Genomic DNA, 20,946 nt, shown 5'->3' with positions numbered 1-20,946 from the left:
CTGTTGCTGCTTCTACATACCCTTTGTCATTATCATTTACTCTTGACCCACCCCCAGTCCGCTTCCCTCCCCTCCCGAAACAGACCAAAGGGTTAAGTCACTCAGTCCTGTCTGTCTTTTGGGACCCCACGGACTGTAGCCTGCCAGGGCCCCCTGTCCATGGGATTCTCCAGGCAAGAGAGAATCTCCCAGTGGAGTGGGTTGCCATGCCCTTCTCCAAAACAGACCAAACAGACACTTTAAAAAGTAATAACTTTGCTGCTTTTGACTATTCGGCCAGGCTTTATCCCACTGAATAATTAAAAAATCCAAACAGAAATACAGAAAGAGTGGGGGGATTAGGGGCAGGGAGGCAGACGGGGTGTATGTTTATTTTGTTTGATAATTGTTTGTTGTTCTTCCGCTGCTGTAAGTCAAGCAGTGAATCCAGAGCCAGATTTCCAGTGAAATGCTTCTCACAGCTGCTTTTCCAAGGCATTTCAGAAATGCCTGTTGCAGACCGCTCACTGCCTCGTCTTTGTCTTGTTGAAAAATTGCTGAGGTCAGAGGGGGATGGATGATCATTGAGAAGCCATTTGAATGCTTTCAGGGCCCAGGGGGTACCCGGAGCTCGGACCCCCTAGCTGGAAGAAGATGGTCCAGAAGCCTGTGAATCCTTAGTCAGTTCAGGGTGCTGGTGGGTGCCTGAGACTGGTGTTTGCTCAGCATCTTGCTGGCGATGGTGGTAGCGGGGGTTGAGACCGGGGCCCCCTCTGCTGTGTCCCCCGGGGAAGTCACATGCTGCGGGATCCACAGCTGGATCACCCAAGGGTGTCTTCTGATGGTGGCTTTTAAAAGAAACAACTTACCTGTAAGCAGATGATACGCTATGGGCATCACCTTACTTTTAACATTCAGAAGAAAACTTAAATTTTGAAAACCGCTCTCTTAAAAGTCTCGAGTATAGTTTTTGAGTGATACTGTTGATCTATACAATGAAAAGCAGTGAGGATACACTCCACTGTTGTGCTGTCCGCTTTGTGAACAGAGCCAAAACTTGTTTCCATGATGAGCACAGAATTCAGTTGTATTTCTAAGCATGGGTAGAAACTTGGGGTTTGAGTTTGGTGTGGTCAAGTTGGGACTTCTGTTAGGAGCTCCCCAAGTGAGGCTCACGCTGAGATGAAAGATGTCCTCTCCTGGGCTGCCTCCTGTCCCATGCGGCCCGAGCACAGGTGACCTCTGGTAATACTCAGGGATGACTCTGTGAGGAGGGAGCAGATTGTGCCCTGTGGAGGCGAGGTCCGGCTGCACCTCTCCCACCTGTCCACGGTTCGTCCCTAGACGGAGGCCCAGGTCTTCACTAGAGGGGCTGCCATTGCAGCGAGTCACGGCGGAGCGGTGGCCCCAGATTATCACTGGGCTGGTCCACGGCGGGCAGTGGACGTGCTTCTTGGGTTGAGGAAGCAGACGGGCCATGCCCGTCACAGGCTGGCTGATGACAGGCTCTGGAGTTCCACCTCCTAACCTCGCAAAGATGTATCCAGGATGGGTGCCCACCCCAAACCTTTCCACCAGAGAGGAAGGAATCACAAGGTGGGACTTCCTGGAGTACGCGCAAGTGCGCCCACGTTCATTTGAACTAAGGTTCGCTTCTGGAGCGTCGGGGAAGATGATGCCAAGTCTTGAGCTCAAACCGAGACAGCCGGGCTCTTAGGTCAGCGCACATGCGCTCCGGACACGTTACTTAACCAAGTGTGTGTTATAGTGGCTGGGACAGTGTGGAGAGTCTGGGGCTTCCTCCCATTATAATTGCCGTCTTACCTCTCTCTCCAGTTAGGAAAATGCAAGAAAAATAGCCAGGTCGGCATTCCTGTTTTCTTGAAACTGGCTGGGGCCACGTAGCCCGAGGACTCCTTGTTTTACTTGGCAGGTCTGAAGTCACTCTCAAATCTTCCAGTTAGATAATTGACAAGGGCAGCGTGGGAACACAGCTTTCCCTCGGGGAGGCCAGGCGGGGCTGAGAAGGTGTCACTTTGTGAGAGTTTCCTGCAGGCTGGTAGGCACAGCGTCTGGCTCCCAGCGGGTGTGGTGAAGGTGCCCAATCTCCTCCAGCCTCCCTGCCTCCCCCTCACAGTTGTGTGGTTTCTCCCCAGGGTGGCTTTGGCCGAAGGGGACCAGCAGGAGCTAAGGTAAAGCCTCTATGCCGCCGTCTCCTTGATGTCATCTCCGTATAACTCACCGGGGGCTTCCAGGGGCTGGCCCTCCCGTCCCACCCAGAAATTAAGAGGGACTCTCTCTCTCACCATCAAGGCTTGTGGCTCCAACAGCAGCTTTCCTACCATCTCCTTGAATTTAGCCTTTTCTGCAAAGGCTTGGGAAAATCTTGATGATGCAGTGAGAATGATTATCAGAATGAAAGTGGCTGTGGGAACGGGGGATGGAGGAGAGGGAATGGAAAAGAGGCAGGAGGCCGTGTCCTGGACATCTCCTGCTGGGGATGTGCCCACTTACTGGTCTTGGTGGCTCTGCCTCTCAGCTGTCTCTGCGAGACACGTGTGGGCTGAAATAGCTTCATGTCATGAAGTCATCTTGAGGAAAAAGTGAGATGAGCGGGGCAGTCAATTCTAAGGGTGCCAAGTGACAACTGGCTCCACGTGTCCAATGCCTCTCCCTGGAGCTGCAGTGTTACTTCTGACCCCCCGCAACAGCTGGGACAGTTCCCTGCACCCTCCTCCAAATGTGACCGTAGCACAGATGGCTGACCTCTCCCTGCCTCTTCTCTCCTCTCAAAGGGCAACCAGGGCGGCCCCGGCCAGCAGGGCCCTGTGGGAGAGCAGGGGACCAGAGGCGCGCAGGTCAGTACCCCGGCATGCCCGCGTGTCCTGTGATACGTTCCCAGATGTCTTGCTGTTGTTGTTTAGTAGCTAAGTCATGTCCGACTCTCTGCGACCCCATGGACTGTGGCCCACCAGGCTCCTCTGTCCGTGGGATTCTCCAGGCAAGAATACTGGAGTGGATTGCCATTTCCTCCTCCAGGGGATCTTCCCAACCCAGAGATCAAACCTGCATCTCTTGCATTTCCTGCATTGGCAGGTGGATTCTTTACCACTGAGGCACGTCTTACCGTGTATTTTTTTTTAATTGAGGTGACAATCAGTTTTGCAAAATTGAACACAAAATTTAATCTTTTGAAGGGGCACTGAGAGCATTCCCTGCATTGCCCAAGCAGCATCTCCATCAGGTTTCAAAGCATGATTATTGTCCATCAGGGAGACACTGTGCCTATTAAGCAGTCCTGCCGCACCCCGCCCTCCCAGCTCCTGGCAACCACCAATTCCCTTTCTGCCTTGGTGGACTGGCATCTTCGGACCTTTTATACAAATGGAAGCATGTACCACGTGGCTTTTTGTATCTGGCTTCCTTCACTCAACATCGCGTTTTTGAGGTTTATCCGTGCTGTGGCCTGCGCCAGGGAACGTTCCTACCTGTGTAGAGTAACCTCCTATTGTGTGGGTCCTGTGGTGGTCGTGGCGGGTCACCTCCATGCAGCACTTACATGGGCATCTTACTTCTCCAGGGTCCGCCTGGTCCCACCGGTCCTCCAGGCCTGATTGGTGAACAGGGCATTCCCGGACCTCGGGTAAGTCTGGCTTGGACCTTGAGTAAGTCCGTCTGGACCCCTCTTTCGCTAAATGGCCAGCATGGATAGCCCGTGTTTCGTGGGTGGTAGGACCCCTCAGCCCGACACTTTCATAACACAGACCTCAGTTCTCATAGCAACTGGCTCATCCGCCCTGAGGAAGTTAGATGTCGTTTTTCTTGGGGCTCCCTGGGCTAAGTCCCAGTGGACATAAGCTGGGTGGGTATCCCTCACTGCAGAAGTCTTAGGGTGGACTCAGGAAGTCAGATGAATCTACTAAGATGCTCAGATTACAACATACTGCTGGAAATTATTTCTGTGCTTTGATATTCTGTGTAAGGAAATCCCCCTACCCTTAAGTGTGATGTGGGAGGTGGTCCTTAAACTCACCACCACTGCAGACGTCAGCATCTGTCTCAGCTGTTAGCGATGATGAGCAGAAGCAAGTCGGTGTAGCTGAGGCGGGCCCGGCTGCCCTCACACCCACACTCTGGTGTCCCTGGGGTCTGCTGTGATCCTGAGGGAGCCATCCTACTGTTTGTTACAGAAAATAGTCATGACTAACAAACCGGCGAAGAACTGACCCGAGGCTAGGTAAACGCCGAAGTGTTTTACAGGGGCAGCAGGAACTTCGTGAGAACCGCTATTTGCTTGAGAAGTCTTTGCTCAATTTGAAATCTGATAGATACCTATTTTTAAAGCTTGTGTTTTTTTCTCTAACATACGTTTAAGCTCTGATTAGTCAATTCTTTTTTTGATGGTGCAGAGGTGAGGTAAAACTCTTCAAATAGCAAGCAATACAAACAGCCATCACCATCTGGATTTGCTGGGCCCGGCAGGGTCATTTCTGGGCTCTGTGGGCTGCCCTGCATTTTGAGAGTTGTGTCCCTTTGTTGATGTATTCTCACTCGACGTTTGAGTGTGTATAGGTTTCCACACCTGTAAAGTCAGGTGCTTGTGGGGAGGTGTGGAAAGCGAGGGGAGGGAATGCCATATACAGCTGCGTGTTTGTCCCTAATGGGTAACACAGGAGGTGAACGTTAGTTCCTGGGATGTGTGCACACATGTGAAAAGAGGTCATGCTCATATTTTAGGTTGGCACAGGCCCTCTCCATGCACGTTTGCACAGGGCCTCCAGGGCTGGAAGTGGCAGAGAGCTGCAGGTTCTGACCTCCATGCAGAGGCAGAGTGGGGGCCGCAGGAGGTGGGATTCGGACCCTTTGGCTTTGGAGGGGTGGGTGTCTCACTGCCTGTCTCGCCTCCTCCTGCTCCAGGGAAGCGGGGGAACCGCAGGTGCTCCTGGAGAACGCGGCAGAACGGGGCCTCTGGGAAGAAAGGTTTGTCTGGACAAGGGCAACGCGTGTTTCTGGAGGCCAAGCCGCCCCTCCCCCAAATACCCCGTCCCGACTCCCTCGTCTGTCAGTCTGTCCAGCTGCTTGGTGTGCACATCCTTCTCCTTCCCTCTGGTTTCTTCCACCCGCCACCCCTGCTGACAGCGGCTGGGCCGGGGGATCACTGTCCCCGCTTCGAGGGTGTGCATGGGCTGTGAGCTGTGGATTGGTGTGTATTCGCATAGCTAGGACACCAGCCACTGCTGGCCTGCCACATCTTTCCAAGTCCGGGCTCGTGAGGATGGTTCAGGGAGCCCAGGGCATGTTGGCAGCCCCCAGGACTGCCTCCAGACTCTCCGAGTGTTCTCCAGATGGGCCGGCAGCCTCGCTGGCCGCATGCAGCTGATCCAAGGGCCCCAGAGCCCAGCAGCTTTGGGTAACAGCAGCTTGCTAGATGCAGGCTGACGGTCCGCAAGCCCCGGGAAGAGCTGCTGTCCTTCGTCCGAGACGTAGCATTTCTCAGGGAAAGCAGTGAGTTCGGGCAACTCAGCCTCGCCTCTCTGCCCCGGGTGTGGCCTCGGGGTTTCACTGCTGACTCCATGCAGCCCTCTTTCCTGTGCCTGCCTCTCTTTGCTCCCTGGCAGCCTGTCCCCTTGCTGTGATGATGGAAAGAACAAGCATAGAAGCCTGCCTGGATTCTCTTCCAGGAGTTCATGCATGAGCCCTGCAATGTAAAAAACTCACTAACTTCAAAATCTAAAAGGTGAAGCTTGCAGCTTGTGGCAACCTGCCAGTGACATCACCCAGAGCAAGCGCAGTCCTGAAACCACAGTTTGCGTTGTCTCAGCCCTGTTTCTCATGTCTAGGGTGAGCCCGGAGATCCAGGACCTAAGGGGAGCATCGGGAACCGGGGTCCTCGTGGGGAGACGGTAAGGTCGCCACGTGCATGGGGCCCCGGCTTCTGTCGACTCTGCTGAGATGCTCGGGGAGCAGGGAGTTGGGCCTTGGGCTGGGCTGGGCTTTGTCATTGCTGCTTGGGTTGGTTCCACGCAGAGACAAGCTGCTTCTTATGTTACTGGGGATGTGATTGAAAATAGTGAAACTTGGTGCTTATGAGTTTCAAAATACTTCTTATTTCATTGGAGGGGTAGTGAGTAAAGGCAGTTTTTCTAGATTTTTTTTTTCTGAGGAGTGAATGTGGTGGTGTCTTGACCCTCGAACCACCTTCATTTCAGGACTTGCAAATGCTTTTCAAGTCCAGCTAGATGGAGCTTTTCTGTAAAGAAATAAATGTCCTTGGTTTAAAATGGAGTGAGCTTTGATAAGGTCTCAGTTCAGACTGAAACAGTTTGTTTTGAATGAGATATGAAAGTCAAAGTGTTAGTTGCTCACTCCTGTCCGACTCTGCAACCCCATGGACTGTAGCCTGCCAGGCTCCTCTTGCCATAGAATTGTCCAGGCAAGAAGACTTGAGTGGGTTGCCATTTTCATCTCCAGGGGACCTTCCTAACCCAGGGATCGAACCCGGGTCTGCTGCATTGGCAGCCAGGTTCTTTACCGTCTGAGCCACCAGGGAAGGAATGAGATATCTCAGAATGGAAATTCTTACTTTGAGAATTCATTTTAAAAATATTTAAAAATCCTCTAACTGCTCACTTACAATAATGTTGTAACATATATTTCTATCTAGGGAAAAAAAATCTCTCCAGCGCATTGGGGAGTTTCTAGCGCATTGGGGAGTTTCCTAAGATGAGCTCTGACACCTGAATACCACATACATGGGCCAGGTTGGTCTGACCCGTGACCCCGAAGCTTGAAAATATTATTCTTGTGTTTGTAATTTCTCTATAGTGAATGGCAGTTTAAAAATCCATCGCTATTACTTCATCTCAGAAGCAGAGGGGAAAAATAAGATCAAACTTTAAAAACTACTCAAATCATTGAAAGAAAATCTCTTCTTGATTCTGTTTCTGTTAATTTGGGGCAACAACTCTTTAGTTGTTTAAAACTGTAAATTAACTGAGGAGCATGTTCTGCATGTGTTTTAGAGGTATTATTGTATATTTCAAGTACATTCTTCTGATTCTTTTGGAATAATGAACATGTCCAGTTCAGAGAGCCCCCCAGGAGAGAGTGACAGGGACAAATCTCTGAGTACAGGGAGACGGGTTTTGGGAAGAAAGGAAATCTAGAGGTGTGACCTGGAAGGAAGGGAAGGGGCTCCCAGGAGAGGGGAGCAGGGGCTGAGCAGAGAAGACTCAGGAAGGTGTAGATTGAGCCCCGTGTTCTTTCTTTGAAGTAGAATCAAAGACTCATGGGGCTTCCCTGGTGGCTCAGTGGTAAAGAATTTGCTTGTCACTGCAGGGGATTAGAGTTCAGCCCCTGGGTTGGGAAGATCCCCTGGGGAGGAAATGGCAACCCACTCCAGTATTCTTGCCTGGGAAATCCCATGGACAGAGAAGCTTGGTGGGCTACAATCCATGGGGTTGAAAAAGAGTCGGACATGACTTAGCAACTAAACCAACAACATCAAAGACTCATAGATCCATAGGTCAAGGTGACCTTCAAGAGTCCTATCGACTCTAAGATTCCCTGGCTCCATGACTGTTTCTACATCCAAACAGCATCGTTACCAATAGCTTGTAGCAGTTTTTTACATTGTAGTCCACGAAGCTCACCCACCTATAGACACGGTCTAGTTCACACTGAAGGGTGGGTGGGTGTAGGAACTTTCCCCTGAACTATACCCTGATCTGACGCACTGCTCAGGGCTTTAGACAAAGAAGGTCGTGGAGCGCCTGACATGGGCCCCTGCAGCAACGCTGTCTTTCCGTTCTTTCAGGGAGATGATGGGCGAGATGGAGTTGGCAGTGAAGGACGCAGAGGCAAGAAAGTATGTATCTGCCGAGGAGTCTTGAACTCTGACATATTGTAGTTTTAAAGATTCATCTCAAAAAATTTAATTGTAACATGGTGAACTTTTTCTCTTGGTGACACTGGATCTATTTCTTTTCTGCTTGAGAATAATTTATGTTAGATGATTTTAAGTTGTGACCCAAATATTGAGTCATTTATTTATCTTTTATAGGGAGAAAGAGGATTCCCTGGATACCCAGGTCCAAAGGTAAGCATTACCCTAGTGGGTAAACATCTCCATTGTTTTGAATGAGTCTGATGGGAACACGGCTGAAGGTCACCGTATCTTGGGTCTAGTCGTGGGTCAGACACTAACTGAGTGACCCTGGGAAAGACCCAACTTCTCTAAGACCTTCCTTCATCAGTCAGATGAAGATGACAATATGCACTTGGCGTGTCCTTGTGAGGATTAAATAATGACACTGCAGTAAAATATAAACCTTAAGATGCTATAATCTATACACATGGATGCATGTATGCTAAGTCGCTTCAGTCGTGTCTGACTGTGTGTGACCCCATGGATAGCAGCCCACCAGGCTCCTCCGTCCACAGGATTCTCTAGGCAAGAACACTGGAGTGGGTTGCCATTTCCTTCTCCAATAATCTATATAATGCTGTCATTAATATGAATTCTAAGTTCAATAATGTTAGACTAAGTCTATACTGGTAACTCAGTGGAAAAGTCCATCAAAGTCCAGCCACATCCATTTAGCTGCCCTGGGAAGTGTGATTCGGAGGTCCCCAGGGACCCTCAGTTGGACTTGCCACTCCAGAGCTTAATGTGCTGCTTCCTGGCTGTCTTCTCAGGGCAATCCTGGTGAGCCAGGGACAGACGGACCACTGGGACCCAAAGGCATTAGAGGCCGAAGGGTAAGTTTGCCTGCCCCTTCGCTGAAGGTGGAGAACCAGACCCTTTGTGGCAGCAGGCCTGAACCCTGAAGACTCCATTGCTTCTTTCAGAGTTAGCCTTCTTGGCCTGTGACCCGGCTGGAGATTGTGGGGTGGGAGTAGAGGAGCCCTAACCCTGGACTGGCGTCCTCCTGACCCCCTGCAGCTCTGTCACTGCTGTCTCTCTTTGGTTATGCTCCCCTGCAGGGAGGCCTGGAGGGCCCCCTCCTCTGATACATCTCGAGGGCCACTAGTCCGTGGTCCACTCCATGCATGGCACCAGGGGACTCAGAATGAGTGATGTTGAAAGTCTGTGTGGACACAGTCATTGGTCATGCCCATTGGATGTTGCAGACACAATTTCATGAGATGCACAAAGTGCTCACCAGGGTTCCAGGCCATGTATTCCCTCGTCTCCCCATTGTGCTAAGGCTCCTCTTTCTTAAGTTACTTTTTGTTGTGTATTTTTCTCCCTAGAGGATATTTACTCATCCTCTAAAATTGCACTGAATCTTGAATTAGCAATTTGTGACCTAGAAACAGGGAAAGGCGTCTAACAGGTATTTTTAGCTTAAAATGCAGTTAAATTCATCATCATTATCCGGTTAATTTGCTCAGTGAGGACATTCAAACTAGATCATTTACTACTCACGGTGGAGTCTGAAAACACTGGATTGGTTCTCTATGTTCGAAGAGTGAGCTCATGATCTGTCAGTTCCTGATTTCTTGCACATCCATTGTGGTCTTATTAAAGGTTCCAGCATCCTCTCCCCTTGACCTGCCAGAGAACAGAGTTTGGGGAGATGCACTCTGTTTTGTTAGGGCTACTTGTCCCTACACTTAAGGTCTCTTGAAAGATTCCTCTTGGTGATGGGGAACGTCGGACAAGATCACATCTACCATCCTGTCCGACTGTAGGAACTGAGAATTCTCCCTTTTCTGTCACAACTGAGCCATGTGTATTCTGCTTCTAGGGAAACTCGGGACCTCCAGGGATAGCTGGACAGAAGGGAGACCCCGGTTACCCAGGGCCATCTGTAAGTACCTACCCATTCCCAGTCAAGCTGCCTGAGGGCTCGGAGCCGTATACATGGTCCTTGAAGACTTTCCACTATCTCCTTTCCTTACGAAAGAGTTGTCTGCATTTTTGTTGTTTATTTGCTTTTTAACCAGTTCCCTTTTTGATATCACAATGAAGAAAAGACTTTTTGAATTTTAGAGTACCAAGACAATGGTAAAGCAAATTTCATGCGAAATTCTGTAATCCAGGGTGTATTCTAAGTTGCCTTTAAAATTTCCTAGTGTAGGTTTTGAGGTTTGTGTAGAGGGCAAAGAAAAGTAAACATCTAAATACCTCTTGATTGCATCTTGAGGAAGTTTAGTATAGATCTCAGTTTGGAGGAGACTCCCTTTGGGCTATAAAGTCCCCAAGGGATTCATAGTTGAAACCCCACTAGTGACCTGCCACCTGGAACCATGAGGGCACCCTTCTCCAGCCCTTAAACATCCTTCATTACAAATGTCTTCGTTTCCTTCCTTGAATTTCTCCCGGTACTATCTCCTGACATTGAAATTGATGAAGTTCAAAGAAGAGTGGGGATGATAACGCAGGAAGGAAAATAATCCCTGAAAGAACATGTTGAAGGGTTGGGCTGGTTGAACCCAGGAGAAGAAGGCAGAGTCAGGAGTTTAACTGAGGGGAGCCTTTAATGGGCGATGGTTAGTCTAGTGACAGTGAGAGGCGAGCAGGCACAGCTGGACGGAAAGATGCTGGCTAGCCCACGAGAGGATAGCCTGACCCTCGGCAGCCACACACTGGGATGAGATGTCGAGGGCGGCCGTGGGTGTATCCTGGGGGTGGAATCCAGCCAGGATGCTTGGACCTGGAGCCTCACAGTAGCTCTGTTGGCTCCTGGGTGTCCCTCCTGCGACAGGACGTGGGAAGCTAGGGGCAGAGTGGGGGGGAAGGCAGATCTGTTCTCCTTGGGGAAGTGGCATTTAGACTCAAGCTCAAATGTGTGGTTTACCCTGATTGGTGATGAGCATCCTGGTTTCCAGGACGCAGGGCTGATAACCTCAACTGGAGATACTTCTGTCTCTCTTTTGCTCCTGGAGCAGTTAAGTCAAATTTAGAGGGAGAACCTGTGAACGATCAAGGCCAGCCAGGGACCACCTCACTTCCTCTGGTGTGCGTCCATGGTCCCGGGTTCTTCCTCTGCGGGACGCTCCATGCCTGCACGTGTGCAAGGTCTCAGCTGCCCGTCCTTGTTTTGCAGGGTTACAAAGGCAGCAGAGGCGACTCAATGGACGTAAGTTGCATGCGTGCTGCATGAGCCCTTGCCCTGTGAGCCTCCTGTCCACCTTCTTACGTCTTCTCTCCTTCCCTTTTTCAGCAATGTGCGCTGGTCCAGAGCATCAAAGATAAATGCCGTAAGTACGCTATTTTCTGCTGTCTGCACCGCGGTTTTATTCTTGTGTGTGGAACCTTGCGTGTGGAAGCCTGGTGGACATGGCTTTCATGCTCCTCTGTTCTTTTCCAGCTTGCTGTTACGGTAAGTTATCTCGATGACTGGACTTCCTCCTGAGGGAAGCAGAAGTCCCCTTTTCCGGTAAGTAGTGTGTCTGTGAACCCCCCTCCCCCACTTCCCACAGGGCCCTTGGAGTGCCCCGTCTTCCCGACGGAGCTGGCTTTTGCCTTGGACACCTCCGAGGGGGTCACCCAGGACACTTTCAGCCGGATGAGGGAGGTGGTCCTCAAGATTCTGGACGACCTGACCATCGCCGAGAGCAACTGCCCACGGGGGGCCCGCGTGGCTGTGGTCAGCTACAACAACGAGGTCACCACGGAGATCCGCTTTGCTGACTCCAAGAAGAAGTCCGTCCTCCTGGACAAGATCAAGAACCTGCAGGTGTCGCTGACCTCTAAGCAGCAGAGCCTGGAAACCGCCATGTCCTTTGTGGCCAGAAACACGTTTAAGCGGGTGCGGAGCGGGTTCCTGATGAGGAAGGTGGCGGTGTTCTTCAGCAATAAGCCCACGAGGGCGACCCCGCAGCTCCGGGAGGCTGTGCTCAAGCTCTCAGATGCTGGGATCACACCCTTGTTCCTCACGAGCCAGGAGGACCGGCAGCTGATCAATGCCCTACAGGTCTGTGTTCTGGGCATCCTGGGCTCTGAGAAGGCACTCGGGCACATCCGTGCCCAAATCTGGGACCAGTTTGCACCCTATAGCTTCTCAAAGTGTCTAGATGAGGCTGGTATGTAAGCTGGGATTTCTGGAACATCCTGATGGCTCTGGACATCCAAGTGCCTGTGACTTATTCCCACCGGGTCCCTCCTTGAATCTTGGAAGAGACGCTCCCAGGCTGACCCTGGGAGCCCTCCCTCCCCTAGGGACATCAGTGAGCCAGCCCCCAGAATGCATCCCAATTCAGGCGTTTCTCAGCCAGGTTGCCATCTAACAATTAAACAAGTCATTTAAACAAAGAACAAGGAAGCTTTAGCTTCTGCCTGTGAAACAGCTAAGTACTCCCTTGTCATTTGCTTAAATAACTTGTATAATTGTTATAATGATATATACATATATAAAATAATTATTGATCAATCAATAATGATCAATCAATATATAAAATCAGTTGATCAACTGATCAATTTAATCAATCAATCAGTCTTTGCTCAATGCCGATCCTGGTTGTGCTGTCCAGGATGGGTGGATGATGGTCAAGAAGGGAAACAGCGGGACCAGGATCTTGGCTCTAGTTTTAATTCAGTCACCTTCTGGCTTCAAGTCACTGAAAGTAACATGGCCCTCCCCCTTAGCTCTCTGTGGCTCAGGTTTCTCAGCTCCAACAGATGCAGATGGGTGAACTGGTCTCTAATATCTTCCTTTCCAAACCAAGTAGTCTATGGTTTTATCACTGCCACGTCAGCCAGGGAGAGTTGGGTCACTGGTGCCATCTCTCAGGGTTTGTTCTGCCAAACTGCAGGCCAGTTTGAGCACCAAGTATTGGGTTGGGGCTCTGCCTTTGGTTTACCAGCTGTGTTCCTATCAGGGTCTCATGAGTGTACATCTCCCCTTATGAGGGCCAAGTGATCCAGAACCTTGCATGTTCCTTTTTACCTGTTTGTTTATGGGCCTCACTGGGTCTTTGCTGCTGTGCACGGGCTCTCTCCAGTTGCAGTGCTCGGGCTCCTCATTGCAGTGGCTTCTTTTGTCGCCGAGCACGGGCTCTAGGTGCACAGGCTCAGTAGCTGCGGCACACAGGTTTCGTGGCCCTGAGGCATGTGGGGTCTTCCTGGTCCAGGGATTGAACCTGAGTCCCCCTGCACTGGCAGGTGGATTCTTAGCCGTTGGACCACTAGGGAAGTGCCACCATGCATGTTTCTCAAAAGGATAGTTTCAGGCAGTCAATTATTCATGCATTCAATTATTCACAAAATAAATCATTACTGATGGTGTGTCAGAGGCTGTGATCGGCAGGACTTTTAAAATCTTCTGGAAGTGATTGCTTGTTTTGTTGTTAAATCCCTTTCTGGACTTGGGCACATGAAAGAGGGATGGAGCCAATGTTGGCTAGTTGCTATTATTGTTGCTAGAAATAACAGTTAACATTGAGGACCCTGCTGTTTGCTGGAGACTATACCAGGCACTTTAGCTTCATTACCTAATTTAATCCTCCAAATAACTTCATGGGAATCTACCATTAGTCCCAGACTGCAGCAGAGGAAACTGAATTCCAGAGAAGTTAAATAGCTTTGCTTCAGGTCCAGCAGAGAGTGCAGGAGAGGGGTTTGAACTCCAGCTCATCTCGTTGGAAGAAAACCTGTGCTTTTCTATTATAATCAGTGCCTTCCTTCCTAACCCCACTTCCTAAGAAAGAGAAGCTATTGGGGGGTTATTTAATTGATGTGACTCTAATGTTTTCTTCAGCTGTATTCTCAAATGGTAACATCCAGTATATTCCTCCTGAACATTTCTTTTTGTTTAAACCAGATCAATAACACAGCGGTGGGACATGCCCTTGTCCTTCCTGCTGGCGGAGACCTCACAGACTTCTTGAAGAATGTCCTGACTTGTCACGTCTGCTTGGGTAAGTGCTTCTCCAAGAGGAAAGCCTGTTCAGTGGCAATTGCAAAACACCGTCCACAGGGGGACACTGAGTGAATAATCACCATCTGTACAAAAAGCCTGAGTTAAACGAAGATTCACATGGCCCTGTATTTACCAGTGTGAATGCTGCATATGTAGGTTCCATGGTTGAAGCTGACTCCCCCCAAACAGAGCCTGTCTTTGTTAGGAGAACGTTGGGTTCCGTAGGTAATAAAGGAGCAAGTGGGCTCTGCTTATGTTTTGACCTTGGAGTCCAGAAATTAATAATCTGGCTTTGTGACTTTCTGGAAAACACTCTTCAAGGAGTGGCAAAGAAGTAAGGTGTTTTTCTTTCCTTCCCCCCTTTTTTTACTCTTTCATTATGCCAAAAGTGTCTGTTGCTCAGTCGTGTCTGACTCTCTGTGACCCCATGGACTATAGCCTGCCAAGATCCTCTGTTCATGGGATTCTCCAGGCAAGAATACTGGAGTAGGTTGCTATGCCCTCCTCCAAGGGATCTTCCTGACCTGGGGATCGAACCCAAAGCCATATTAAAAAGGATTTTAGCTTGCTGATTAGTTTCCCCTGGTAAGTGTTAGGTGATGAAAAACTGAAATCTGGCCACAATAATGTCAATAAGGTACACATAGTTTCTACATTATGTGACAATTTTAATGACCCCAGACCCCCTGCAGACTGACGTGCAGTTTCTCACTCTGAGAGTGACAGAATAAACAAGCTGCCATGCTTCTTTCTAGACATCTGCAACATTGACCCATCCTGTGGATTCGGCAGCTGGAGGCCTTCCTTCAGGGACAGGAGGGCAGCAGGCAGTGACGTGGACATCGACATGGCTTTCATCTTAGATAGCTCCGAGTCCACCACCCCGTTCCAGTTCAACGAGATGAGGAAGTACATCGAGTACCTGGTCCGACAGCTGGACGTGAGCCCGGACCCCAAGGCCTCCCAGCACTTTGCCCGCGTGGCGGTGGTGCAGCACGCGCCCTACGAGGCGGTGGACAACGCCAGCGTGCCGCCCGTGAGGGTGGAGTTCTCCCTGACCAACTATGGCTCCAAAGAGAAGCTGCTGGCCTTTCTTGGCAGCAGGATGACCCAGCTGCAGGGGACCAGGGCTTTGGGCCGCGCCATCGACTACACCATTGAGAACATCTTCGAAAGTGCGCCCAACCCCCGGGACCTGAAGATCGTGGTGCTGATGCTGACGGGAGAGGTGCAGAAGCAGCAGCTGGAGGAGGCCCAGAGAGCCATCCTGCAGGCCAAGTGCAAAGGCTACTTCTTCGTGATCCTGGGCATTGGCAGGAAGGTGAACGTCAAGGAGCTGTACAGCTCCGCCAGCGAGCCCAACGACGTCTTCTTCAAGCTAGTGGACAAGTCGACCGAGCTCAACGAGGAGCCCCTAATGCGCTTCGGGAGGCTGCTGCCGTCCTTCGTCAGCAGTGAGTCCTGTGTGCCCTTGGCTCCAGGGGTGGGCCCGTGGGTTTGGGAATGATAGCTGGTGTGCCCACGTTGACCTGTCCATTCATTCAGCCGGTGTCTATTGGCATCTCCCACGTCCCAGACACACTGGTAGGAGCTGGGGTTGCAGTGGACATAGATGGGAATCCTGCCTTCTTCCACTTGTTTGTTCAACCAGACTTGACCGGGCTTCTCCCAGCCACAGGCTGGGCTCCTGGGGGCTAATGGTCGAGGAGGGCACAGGGGTCAAGTACACATTTATTAAGCCCGACACTAAGCATGCTGGTCACATTGAAGTGTGTCCCCTGGGGGACCAGGGAAGCTTCTAGAAGGAGCAGAGTTGATCTGATCTTACCCCCCAACCCCACACTTGGCTGCTTCCAAGCCTTTGCTGTTGCGGCTCTCCCTCCTTGAAATGCTCTCCACCCTGCTTTAGCAGCAAACCCACGTTCATCTTCAAAAATTCCCTCCATGTGCCCCTTCTCACTGGGGTGCTCCCCACGCCCAAGGCTTGAGCGTCGTTAATCTGGATGCTGTACTTACTGCATCTGTTACATGGCCTCTTGTCATTCATTTCTGGATCTGTGGTCCCTGTAGACCACACGTCCTGGGGGAGGTGTAGCATTCACCACTGCCTTATCCAGAGTCAGCACAGGAACGTCTTACAAACAAGGGAGCTTTATAAAGTATACTCTGCACCCCCCCCCCACCATAAAATTTTAGGGAAAAAAAAATGTAAAGCAAAGCTGGGCTGGCAAGTTCACACAGGGGTCACTATTCCTGTCTTCAGAAGTTTAAAAACAGAAGCTTCCTTAAATAGCATTGAGAAAATGTTGACAGTAAGGTCAGCATTGTAAATGTTGATTCTAATCTGACGTTCAAGAGCTTGGAGCTTACTTAGCTCTGCGCTTGATTTCTCCTCTATTCCTGTCTTCCTGCACACTGAGTAAATGTCACCTTTAACCTAATCACCCAAATATTGCCAAATAGAAGATACTGATTTAAGATGCTTTATGGACTGAGGACCATTACGCTTCATGTTTCAAGTCACTGGATTTAGATCGTCTGGAAGAATGAATTGATTCAACAAGTGTTTATGGACTACCCACTGTGTGATCCATTTAACTCCTGAGCAGAGTAACTTTAATTTGCGTGTGGTTCACATGCACTTAATTTTTTTTCCCTCTAGGTAAAGATGCTTTCTACCTGTCCCCAGATATCAGGAAACAGTGTGATTGGTTCCAAGCAGACCAACCGGCAAAGAATCTCGTGCAGTTTGGTTACAAACAAATGTAAGTGATGATAAGAAGTGTCTCAGAAGCAAGAGTGCTAGAGGGCACACACAGGTCCTTTAGCCAACACATAACTTTTTGGGGTGAGGATGCTGAAATCCAGAAAATGGGACTTCCCAGAGGTCACGTGGAGCATTTCAGGAGAAGAATCTGTCATCTCCATTGGTTTTTGCTGTGTAACAAACAACCTGAAACTTAGTGGCTGACAATAACAACTGTTTAATTTGCAATTCTGTGGGCTGGTGGGTTTTGTTTGGGCTCAGCTGGGCAGTTCTTCTGGCCTCTAAGGGGCTCACTTAACATGCTTGTGATCAGCTGCTGGTCGGCTGTGGACTGATGGTCTGGGGTGGTATGACATGGGTCACTTGTCTCTGCTCTAAGTGGCAAGCCTGGATTTGTACCCAAGGAGACTGGGCAGGGTTCCAAGAGAGAAGATGAAAGTGGGCAAGCCCCCCTGAGGTCCAGGCTGGAGCCAGCACACTGTTCCCTGTGCTCCGCTCCACTGGCCAAAGCCTGTCCAAAGCCAGCCTTGCTAGATTCAAGAGTCTGGAGCTGGACCTGTTGGGGAGACTTGCTGCATCACACTGTTACGAGCATGGGTACAGAGAAAGGTGAGCCATTGGGCCATATGTCCCAGCAATCTAACCAGTGTGCAATGATTTCCTATAGAAGGGTTAGACACTTGAAGCAAAAAATGGACTCCAGTCTTCTTAAACAATGGCACCCCACTCCAATACTCTTGCCTGGAAAATCCCATGGACGGAGGAGCCTGGTAGCCTGCAGACCGTGGGGTCACGAAGAGTTGGACACGACTGAGTGACTTCACTTTCACTTTTCCCTTTCATGCATTGGAGAAGGAAATGGCAACCCACTCCAGTGTTCTTGCCTGGAGAATCCCAGAGACGGGGGAGCCTGGTGGGCTGCCGTCTATGGGGTCGCACAGAGTTGGACACAACTGAAGCGACTTAGCAGCGGCGGCAGCAGCATAGGTGATGGTGGTGACTGAAGGCGGAGACATGTACGATCTCCTGGACAGAGCATGAGGGGGTTGGGAGGTGGGTAGGGCTGCGGCGCTCACAGTGATGCTGGCCACTTGGCACATGCTCTGTGGTCTTATGTCCAGCACTATTGTTGATGCCAAATCCAGGAACAGAGAGGAGGGCAGTGTGGCCGTGTGATGGGGGGACTGCAAAAGAGGGACATGGTGACAGGAACTGGGGCCAAGCACTGTGCCAGCAATTCATGCCCTCCAAGAGAGGATGGAGCGTCACACTCTGGGGAAAAGGCAGGTTTTGGCTGTTGAGTCCAAATGAGATGCAGATTAGAGTTAGCCTTGCAAAGTGATTTCCTGGCTTCTCCTGGCTGACCCCCAGGTGGCCTCTTCCTACCACCCTTACGTACTTCTCTCCGCACCCCTTAACTCCTTCAGCTCTTGCCTCTGTCCTCAGAGGGAGCGCTTTATGTCAGTCTCAGTTCAGTTCAATCGCTCAGTCGTGTCTGACTCTTTGCAGCCCCATGGACTGCAGCATGCCAGGCTTCCCTGTCCATCACCAACTCCCAAATCTTGCTCAAACTAATGTCCATTGAATCGGTGAGGCCATCCAACCATCTCATCCTCTGTCATCCCCTTCTTCTCCTGCCTTCAATCTTTCCCAGCATTGGGGTCTTTTCTAATGAGTCAGCTCTTCGCATCAGGTGGCCAAAGTATTGGAGTTTCAGTTTCAGCATCAGTCCTTCCAGTGAATATTCAGGACTGATCGCCTTAGGATGGACTGGTTGGATCTCCTTGCAGGCCAAGGGACTCTTAAGAGTCTTCTCCAATACCACAGTTCAAAAGCATCAATTCTACATCACTCAGTCTTCTTTATAGTCCAACTCTCGCATCCATACATGACCACTGGAAAAACCATAGCTTTGACTAGACAGACTTTGTCAGCAAAGTAATGTCTTTGCTTTTTAACATGCTGACTAGGTTTGTCATGGCTTTTCTTCCAAGGAGACGGTGTCTGCAGTGATTTTGGAGCCCCCCAAAATAAAGTCTGTCACTGTTTCCATTGTTTCCCCATCTATTTGCCATGAAGTGATGGGACCATATGCCATGATCTTGGTTTTCTGAATGTTGAGTTTTAAGCCAACTTTTTCTCTCTCCTCTTTCACTTTCATCAAGAGGCTCTTTAGTTCCTCTTCATTTTCTGCCATAAGGGTAAAAGTGTGGTAAGCCTGGTAAGTTGAAAATCATTCCTAATCCAACAGTGACCCTCCTCTGGTGCTCATCCTGCTAGATCTAGGTCCACAGGTTCTATTTTTCTAGCCTTTTAATATGATCTGTCTAATTTCCCTTGAATACTCCATCACGTTGGCTCAACTTTATCTTTAAGAAAACAGAATGAACCAAACAACGTAGGGTTTGAAGTTTTATGATATCAACTTGAACAGAATATATTGTATATGCCATATAGCATGACACTTCTATGAAACAATAACGATCGTCTCAGCATAAGAAACAAACAAAACTGGGTCTGTGCTGTCGTGTCTGCTGGTTATGCTGTTATTCTTTTTAAGGGTTCAGAATAAATTAATAAATTGTGAGAGAAACAACTACACACACAGAAATTAGTACAAACAGAAATCCACAGTGAGCACTGGGACTCAACTTGTATGTCGATGTCATAGTTTTCCAGCTCAACGCAGCGTCTTGCTGCGTGGATACCTTCTTACAATGAGAGTGGCTGTTAAATGAGCTTAGTTTTTGGGGTGTGTTTTTCAGTTGGTCAGTTTTTATAATTAGTCTGTTGCTCCGTTGCTAAGTCATGCCTAACTCTTTCTGACACCATGGATTGTAACATGCCAGGCTTCTCGGTGCTCCACTGTCTCCTGGAATTTAGAGTATTATTTAAATATTATTTTATTTTTTATTATTCATTATTGATAAGTATTATTATAATGACAACATTTATTTTTTTTTCTTTACTCTCTCCCTGGTTTTACTTTATAAATTGAAAATAAGATGACAAGTATATTTATAGTACAATTGAAGTTTCACTTCTAATAATTCTATTTTTAATATGCTGTTAAATGTCTTTTCTGTGGCACAGATCCTAGAAGGACACATTTAGTATATGTAATATTGTATGTAATATATATAAACTACTGCATGTGTTTTGCTGAGAGAGCAAATTTTACATAGCACATGGAATTATGTCTTTGTCTGTTTTAAATGGCAGGAGAAAATATGTACGAATCAAAATAATGTTTAATATATTTTAACAGAAATGTTCCTAATAACGTTACTTCAAGTCCTACATCCAAACTGGTGACCACAACGAAGCCGGTGATCACCACCACCAAACCAGTAACGGTGGTGAACCTGCCAGCCTCAAAGCCAGCTGCCACGAGACCTGTGGATGAGAGACCCGCAGCTGGGAGATCCGTGGCCACCAAGACGGACAGTGCCAGGCCCGTGGCCACCAAGACCGAGGCCACCAAGACTGAAGCTGCCAAATCTGTGGTCACCAAGGCTGAGGCTGCAAAACCCACGGCCACCAAGACTGAAGCCACTAAGACCGAGGCTGCAAAGCTCATGGCCACCAAGACTGAGGCCACCAAATCTGTGGCTTCCAGGCCCGAGGCTGTAAAGACAGACACAGCCAGACCTGCAGCAGCCGCGAAGCCTGCAGCAGCCAAACCTGCCCCTGCCAGACCCCCCACTGCTGCCAGGTCCATGGCCACGAGGTCCGAGGCCCCCAGGCCCCAGGCAGCCAAATTGGCTGCCAGCAGACCCGGCACTGCTAAGCCCGTGGGTAAGAAAGCCGCCAGCTTGTGCTGTTCTCATTTGTTGTGTCCAGGGCTTGTCCCCGGAGCCTGTTACAAAGCAAACCAGACAGTCCTTGATCTGGGATCTGAGATCCAGATGCAGTATCTTGTAAGGTGTTGATCTGAGCATAGAATTACCAGAACATTGCTTACTTTCTGTATTCAAAAGCAATCTTTCTCTCCCCTGCCGCGCACCCTGCAAGGCTGATGAGTTCCATGCAAAGAGCAAGTGAAATAAATCCCCCTGCCTTTGCTGCCTGTTCTCCCACACTCCCCACCCCAACTCCAAGCCTGCACCAGGTGAGCTCGGGAGTGACCCATTCTCTTCGGGATGTAGCATGTGGCCAGCCCCCTCCCCAGCTGGAGATGCGGTTGTCTTAGGCTAAAGGGAGAAGTTCTAAGCCGATGTAGAGTTTCAGACCCCGCTGAGGGAGTGAGAGAAGGATAAAGCCTGTTGTCAGCACTTAGGCAGTGAAAAAGATGTTTCTAGGCTTTAGTTCTGGAGCTAGACCTCCCTCCCT

At 49.6% G+C, this 20,946-nt stretch overlaps 1 protein-coding gene across 2 annotated transcripts in view; it reads left to right on the top strand.

Moving 5' to 3' along the window:
- The window catches only part of COL6A3 (collagen type VI alpha 3 chain), a 90,676-nt gene that overhangs the window by 54,996 nt on the left and 14,734 nt on the right, over positions 1-20,946 (top strand). Inside the window, exons 24-40 of one of the 2 annotated variants that reach the window (XM_055586546.1) lie at positions 2,136-2,171; positions 2,775-2,837; positions 3,560-3,622; positions 4,897-4,959; positions 5,820-5,882; positions 7,796-7,846; positions 8,042-8,077; positions 8,677-8,739; positions 9,732-9,794; positions 11,034-11,066; positions 11,151-11,187; positions 11,298-11,309; positions 11,410-11,903; positions 13,749-13,845; positions 14,603-15,301; positions 16,510-16,612; positions 19,883-20,412. In XM_055586546.1, coding sequence (XP_055442521.1) covers positions 2,136-2,171; positions 2,775-2,837; positions 3,560-3,622; positions 4,897-4,959; positions 5,820-5,882; positions 7,796-7,846; positions 8,042-8,077; positions 8,677-8,739; positions 9,732-9,794; positions 11,034-11,066; positions 11,151-11,187; positions 11,298-11,309; positions 11,410-11,903; positions 13,749-13,845; positions 14,603-15,301; positions 16,510-16,612; positions 19,883-20,412 — 2,506 coding nt within the window. The other variant, XM_055586545.1, reaches the window with a different exon arrangement.

The sequence above is a fragment of the Bubalus kerabau genome, chromosome 6 (assembly GCF_029407905.1).
Source record: "Bubalus kerabau isolate K-KA32 ecotype Philippines breed swamp buffalo chromosome 6, PCC_UOA_SB_1v2, whole genome shotgun sequence".
In the NCBI taxonomy this organism is placed as follows: Eukaryota; Metazoa; Chordata; class Mammalia; order Artiodactyla; family Bovidae; genus Bubalus; species Bubalus kerabau.
Note: the sequence above shows the minus strand (reverse complement) of the source record. Positions and strands in the feature narration are given on the sequence as shown.